Genomic DNA, 7,402 nt, shown 5'->3' with positions numbered 1-7,402 from the left:
GTGCAGAGGCCAAGATGGGTGATTTTATTTAATCACCTTTATTCTGCTGCTTAGGGCTTGAGCATTATCTGGGAGATTAAAATTTTAATCTCATTTATCATGAAAATAGATTGCTTTTCACTCTTAAAAGACAGAATTTTTGAAGTAGGTCAAGTTTTTCATTAGCAATGAGGTATACATATCTAAACTCTTATCTAGCTTTAGCAAGCTTAAACACAAACAAACCAGAATGTTTTTGTGGTATTAAGTTTAAATGTTCTCCCAGATTACCAAATGCCTCATCAGATTGAATTACACTCAGCCCTTTGTCTCTATGGATTTTTCTTCTGTGAGTTTTTGGGATTTGTTTGTGTTTTATTATTTTATTTTTGAGGGAGGGTCTCCCTGTAGTCCCAGGTGGTCTAGAACTTGCTGTGTAGACCAAACTGGCTTCGATCTCAGAGTTCCACCTGCCTCTGCCTCCCAAGTTTTGTCTTTCTTTGTCACTACTCCCTATATATTGATAATTATTTGCATAGAATCTACATTGTTTTAGGTATTATAAGTGGTCTAGAGATTATTTAAAGTACATGGGATGCTCAAGTTATGACCAAATAGTGAAGCATTATATACAGGGGACCTGAGCATCCTTGCATTTAGCTCAGTGGGGGACCTTGGAATTAATCCATCATGCATGGATTCTGAGGATCACTATATCTAATATCAATTTGGTGACTAAATTCAACATATAGTAAGTACCTACTGCATCCTAAGCCTAAGGTTTAGTGCTAGGAATACACCATCACTTAAAGACCTTGCTGTTCTTCATCCTTGTTCTGGTAGGAGAGATAGACAATAAATAAGCAGGTGTGCATATCAATTTGTGATGTGTTACAAGGAAAATAAAATGGAGTCAAGGGGATAAAGTGATAGATCAGGATGTTGTTTCACATGAGGTGACTGGGAATGGTCACTCAGCTAAAGCCAGTCCACTGTCCTATGCTTCTCCAGATGCTTCAAGCTCATTTGCACTTCAGAAGCTTCTTTCGCAAAGGTTTTCTCTACCTGGCTCTCCTTTCTCTTCCTGGCAAACACTTCTGAAGTTCTTCACTGTCCTCACCAGAGTTCTAATGGTTTGTGCACCAGACCATTTCATGCCTGTACCATGCATGGTACAGGTTTTATAAGAACTGACTATGTGTCTCTTTCACTGCTGATTCCTAAGAAGCCTGAAACGTGTAGAATAGTTTTGTAAGTAATTTCTGACTGTCTGAATGATAGTTTTGATATGCCAGAACACCCAAACACGGGAAGCCCCTTCCTGGACTTACTGAGACAATAGTGTGTTTAATCTTGTAATAGGCCGTATAAAAATTTGATGGATTTTTATATAGCAAGATTGACATCATTTGGCTTCATTCGATTATGAATGTCAATATTAACATGGGGTTACTAGCCTTTCACTTCAGAAAAGTTCATTTTTGTTGGAAAGGTGTGCTGATTAGAGTACAATTTAAAGCAAACAATCTTTATTTCTAAAAGACCAAGTCATAAATAGGCAGAATCAACCCATGCTTTTATTTTCATTGCATATAAAAATTTTATATGAAGGTATTGATGTACAGTACTATCCTCATGGGCTGTAAGAGAGGCTAAGAAACCACTAAAAGAATCATCATTTGTGATGCTCACACACAATTTATCACTCTGAAAACATGTCCAAAGAAATAAAATAATTAAAAAACTGAAATCAGTAAGGATGTATTTTATAATTATAGTGTCTCCATTGTACTGTTTAAAACAAAAGTACTCAAATTCCTTTGGGCCAGGGCTGCTAAAATCTACAGTTTGTGTCAAAAAACAAAATGAAATAATAGGAGGCTCGTTTTTTCCTAGAAAAAAGAATCTCTCTTTTCATTGATAAGTCACACATTTCAAGGGCTGGGCAGGAGTGGGAAGTGGTGTCCACGTTTTCCACTAGGAATCTCTCATGGCTTTCAGGAGGCAGCCACTGCACAAGGTCACAGTGAGTCATTTGCCATGGACATACATTTTTCAGGAACAGTTTTAGAAAGAAGTGACTTCTTCATACTGTGTGCATTAGCATCATATGTAACTTTGTGTTTAGACGATTTACATATAAATATGTATATATGTGTACATGTATTACACATATGAATTTGGTTGATCTTGGAGAGAAATATTAGTACTAAAAATTATCTAATTTCTTAGAACATCAAGGAGGTGGTTAAACAGAGGACTAATGAAGATGAGTGACCTAAGGCTCCAGTTCATGGGCTCATCTTCCCATGAGAGCTAGAAACCACAAAACCTTTCTACAATCACTGAAGAAGAATATTTTCCTAGTATGTGTTTGGAAACAAAAGAAATCAATTGTATAGGCCTAGGTGACGTGGTGGCTCCTGATACAGAGCCAGCAAAATTCACCGTGCCTGCAACATTGCTCCATGGCAAGAAGTACTTAACAGCTTGTATCTCAAAAAGGTCACAAGGTCCTCCAGCCGTGATCTGTGATCAAATCCAGCTACTGCCAGAAATCCAATCAGTGTAAAGTTTCAATATAAAATGCCCAGCCCTAACTCTACCATTACCAACTTTGAAATGCAGCAAAATAGAAGAAAATATTGGTTATAGTTAAGGCACAGCCCTGGGACCAAAGACCTGCAGCTATGTTATTTAAATTTATATATCTTTATGTATTTTATATTTTTCTTGAATCTTCCATAAACAAGCTCTACGGTGACAAGACTATATTACAGAAGAAAAGAAAAATGTACAAGGAGTATGTATACACACCATTCATTCTCCCACCAAGAGTTTCCAAATGCATCAACACCATCCCATCATGGGATGATGTCTTATTAAGAACTGATAATTTACAATTAACATTACAGTATGTACATTGCAATAAATACATGGTTGTAAACAGACAAACAAGACTGTATTACAGGTAAGGTCATTTGGTGAGAAAAATGCATGGCACAAAAAATAAATAATGCATTCAAAATTATCATAAAGCTTTCTGTAAAATCCATTTCATTCAAGTTTTTTCTTTCCTTATATGCAATTTGTTCTATCTACACTATTTGCTTGTGACTTGTAAGTGATGTAAAAGAAAGCAAATTAAAACAGCATTATTGTGTTTAGTAACTTGCAAGCTGAAATGTACTGGTTTTAGGCAAACTTGAATTTCTGGTTTTCCCCGTGTGGTATCCAGATATTGCATTTTCTTATGGCATTTTAAGAAATATAAAGCCACTTATATGAAGATGTTCTTTTTAAAACAGTGTGTATTTGTGAAGACACTTTGGCGAAACAGAACAGGGGCCAGGGAGGGAGGGAGGGAGGGGAAGAGGGAGAGAGAGAGAAAAACAAGAAGAGAGGAGGAGGGGAAGGGTGAAAGGGAGGAGGAGAGAGGGCAAGGGGACAGCTTAGTAGGTATAGTGCATTAGTCCCTAACTCTTGGATATTACGCCTCCTCCAGAGTTCGATTGTCCAGTGGGTATCTTTACAACACAGAATCATTAGAAACCAACATGCTGGGAAAAAAGGCTCCATTAGTGCAGTTACAAACCTTTGCAGGTGTGAATTTGTTAATGACATATTGCTGTTTTTAAATTTCTTTTTATTATGAAGATTCCAGGCACTCTGTGAGGGAAATACCAAGTGTAGGGAAGAAAGCGAAATGATTTGGTGAGAAGAATAAACTTAGACCCTTGGCCTTTCCCTTTGGACCTCTTTCAGGGATAAATAAAATTAAAAGAGAAACAGGCTCCCAAACACAAAATGTTTTGGTGGAAACCACCCATCACACAGGCCTGTGCTTGAAAGATTAGTCTGCTTGATCTTTACAAGGAAAAGAGCGTGGAACTCTGATAATCAGATGGTTCTTATTCTGCCCTATGTAGAAGATCAGAAACAATTTTTCCACCAAAGGCTCTGAGCATCAGCTGCATTTCAGATGAGACAGGGACTGTATGTTCAGCTCGAGTCATTTCTTTGGCTGATGGTTTACTTGCTTAGTTATAGCTCCAACTTCTTGAGAAGTTCTAAATACACATATTTCAGACTTGTGATTTTTCTTACACATCTTCCATTTGATCATATACCTCTTTAGTCCCTATATCTCAATCCTTGGGTGCCAATGAGAAAAATGATTGTGTGGGCTCCAAACTCTAGAGAATGCAACTCCTTTATTTACATTTGATGTGGGGAGAAAGTCCACCATAAAGATATGCTTCATGAGGCCAACTGTGATCAGCAAGTAAACACTGGGAATTAATCCACAAAATTCCAATAGAGTTTTTGGTACTGAAATCAGGAGTGATCTCTTAATGTCATATTTAGGCAGAATATTTGCCAGTACAGTATTGTATCCCTTAACCAACCCCCTAGTGCCAGCAGCATTAACTCTGGTTCAGTGTGTTTAAAGTATTCCCTCCTATAGGACATGCTTATGGAGCAGGGGTACAATTCCTACATGTTACGTGGTTATCCATTAAGAAAGAGTAGCTGCTACACTCAAAGCTACTTCTGAGGGATATTTTTCATGGAGTTCTTACTCCTATGGTGAGCTCACAGAAACAGAAAGAACAGCTGTCCTGGTATTTGTTAATATATTCTAAGATCCTTAAAAACGGCCTGCACAGCACGCTAAAATTTTTCCTCTGCAATCCCAGAGTAAAAGCTAGCCATGACATACAACCCTATGCTAGAAATGAATGTCAACCCTGACTACCTGCTTCCTTTCATCAGTCAGAATGGTAGTGACACACTTGATGAGACCCCATCTAGAACACACGAACAGAGGCTGGTGCACAGAGAATAGAGCAGTACAAGGGGAAAGTGTTTTGGTTACTATAACTGGCTGTGAAAAAACGATAGAGGGAGCATGAAATGTGTGGCCATTACAAGGACTCTAACTTGTGAAATGGATGTCTTTCGACATGGCAAAAAGTCATCAGAAGACGCCAGGTAGGAAAATGTCTAAAAAAGACTGACCATTTTAGCTACTAGGTATTTATAGATCTCTCATTTGCTTCAGACAACACCAACTGATGACTGAGTGTCTACGAGGCTTCAGACATATTTGACATAATGCACAGTGAAGCATTACAGAACAAATACTCACTTTGTACATCATGAAGAAAAACACTGACGGAGAGCAACTCTCCTGGTGAGGGAAGAAGTGAAATCCAAAGCAAAGTCAACGAACACTTACAAAAAGGGTTTCCAGCAACATAAAGTTGTCTTTCCTGTTTGAAAACACGGAAGTCATTGGTATATATAAAACAATGAATCACTACAAATCAGTTAATTGCTATGAACTATAAGGTGCAAGTAAAATTTGTAAATTAGATTTATCCAGTGTAGCACAGATTTGTACTGAAAACTTGCAAGTTACTCCTTAGAAAAAAATAACCAGTGGCAGATGAAGTTCTGAACAGAGTTTTTTTTTTTTTAAATATAATACCTCAATACATTTAATAATAAAAGTAAGCTCTACAAAAAATCTGTTTTACATATCATACAAAATGTAGAGGTGAGTGCAGCTCAGTGAGCCACACTATTCAGTCATGTATCAGGAAGACTTGAAATTAGAAAATTATACAATATCCGTGGCTCATCCTTCTCCTAGGAACAGACACATTCATGACATTTTTGTTGCTTCATCTAGTAAGCTCATTCCATCTGTGAAATGCCTTTTTTCTTCTTAAAATGTTACAAACAAACCAGCAAGGAATCTCCAATCCACTGTACTTCTGGACAGCCTGATGAGCCACGCTCTCTTGAAAACATTTTGGAGTTGATTTTATCTGCTCTGTCAGCTCTACCAAGCTGAAATCATGTTAAAATCATGTTCATGAAAATGTCCCCCTTGCTCTGATGACATGGAGGTGAAAAAACGGGTTACGATATTCCTGAGCGCCAGACTGAGTAGTTCAAGGTCAATTTTGTTCAACAAACGTCCTGGCAGATGATAGTGAGGTGTGACCATGGTTGTGGCATGTGACATGCACTTTGGAAACAATATTTCTACTTAAAAAAAAAAAAAAGCGTGACAGTCTTTACACTGTTACGTGTCAGGACAACAATCATCTATGACACAAGTTTCGGGCTGGCTTTCTTCTTCTTCCCCCACGGCCTCCTCTTCAACCTGTTCATCAAGGGGAATTTCTGTGGACTCCGAGTCTTGAGTGCACAGAGTCTTGGAGTCACTGCAGCTAGTGTCTTCCTCCACTTGACTTCCACTGTCCTTTTCGGTGTCTGACTCTCCATCTTCCTCTAAAGTTAGTTCAAACTGGAATTTCTCAGTTTGGCCCTGCCGGCCCTCTTCTTGGTCATCAGGTGCAGGAGAGGGGCTTTGAGGGATTGTGCTCTGGTACCACTCACGATTGTCCTCCAAAGTGTCTAAAATGTCCTGGGCATCAGGATGTACGAGGTCTGCCCATGTCTCCCAGAGTGGATGGACGATATAGTCTATGAAGCCCACCTGGTCATAAGAGAAAAGAAACCCAGTGGGACTAAAGAACATGGAAAAGGTTAACTCAGAACCTGGACAGAAACCCAGTGACTAGGAAACACGGAAAAAGTTAACTAGATGACAGCCTCCACACAGAATCTGGATAGAAGAGTACCAATCTAATTTGGCAAATTAGTCACTATTTAAGCAAACAAATTGCTGCTACTAGCTGACCAAAGTTAACTTCTAGAACTCTTAGTTCAAGAGTATGCTTATAATATTTAGAAAATTTCTAGTTATTTGTAGTAGGGCCTGGGGTGTGGACCTTATTTGAGAATAGCCAATTTGCATGAGAATCCAGATAAAAGAAATAAGCCAAACAGTCTATGTATAAAGTATAGTAGGTGAATACAGTCATGATGAATACAATGCCATAAAGAGGTATGTGCGGCCATATGACTGTAAATCCTAACACAGAACATGTTTTGAATCAACAAAGGTGAAATTCACCTTGTCAAATCCAAAGTTATTTGTAAAAACCTCATTAAATACTGGGGGAGATGAGCACTGTGCTGGATAGCTTTAGTGTCAACTTGACTCACCTGGGTGGAGGGAGCCTCAATTGGGGAATTGCCTTCATTGGACTGGCCTGTGGCCATCTCTGTGGGGCATCTTCTTGATTGTTGAGTGATGTGGGAGGTCCCAGCCCACTGTGGGAAAGTGGGCCTGTGTTGGATAAGAAAGCAGGCTGAGCAAGGGCCAGGAGAGCAAACCAGTAAGCAGCACTCCTCCATGGCCTGTGCTCCAGCTTCTGCCTCCAGGTTCCTGCCCTGAGTTCCTACCTTGGGTTTCCCGATGAACTGTGACCTGGGAGATGTAAGCCGAATAAACCCTTTCCTCCCCAAGTTGGTAGTGGTCAGAGTGTTTTGTCACAGCAAT

The 7,402-nt window shown here is 39.1% G+C and overlaps 1 protein-coding gene across 1 annotated transcript in view; it reads right to left on the bottom strand.

The window, feature by feature from the left end:
• Nucleotides 1-1,534: 1,534 nt before the first annotated feature.
• Nucleotides 1,535-7,402, bottom strand: part of Pde4d (phosphodiesterase 4D) — a gene marked incomplete in the record, with an annotated part of 449,936 nt that continues 444,068 nt past the window's right edge. The window contains 1 exon segment of the mRNA XM_029563417.1: nt 1,535-6,493. Within this exon segment, the coding sequence (XP_029419277.1) occupies nt 6,077-6,493 (417 nt within the window).

The sequence above is a fragment of the Nannospalax galili genome, unplaced genomic scaffold (genome assembly GCF_000622305.1).
Source record: "Nannospalax galili isolate Female #2095 unplaced genomic scaffold, S.galili_v1.0 scaffold1016, whole genome shotgun sequence".
NCBI classification, from domain to species: Eukaryota; Metazoa; Chordata; class Mammalia; order Rodentia; family Spalacidae; genus Nannospalax; species Nannospalax galili.
The sequence above is the reverse complement of the archived record's forward strand: the minus strand, read 5'-3'. Positions and strand labels throughout refer to the sequence as shown.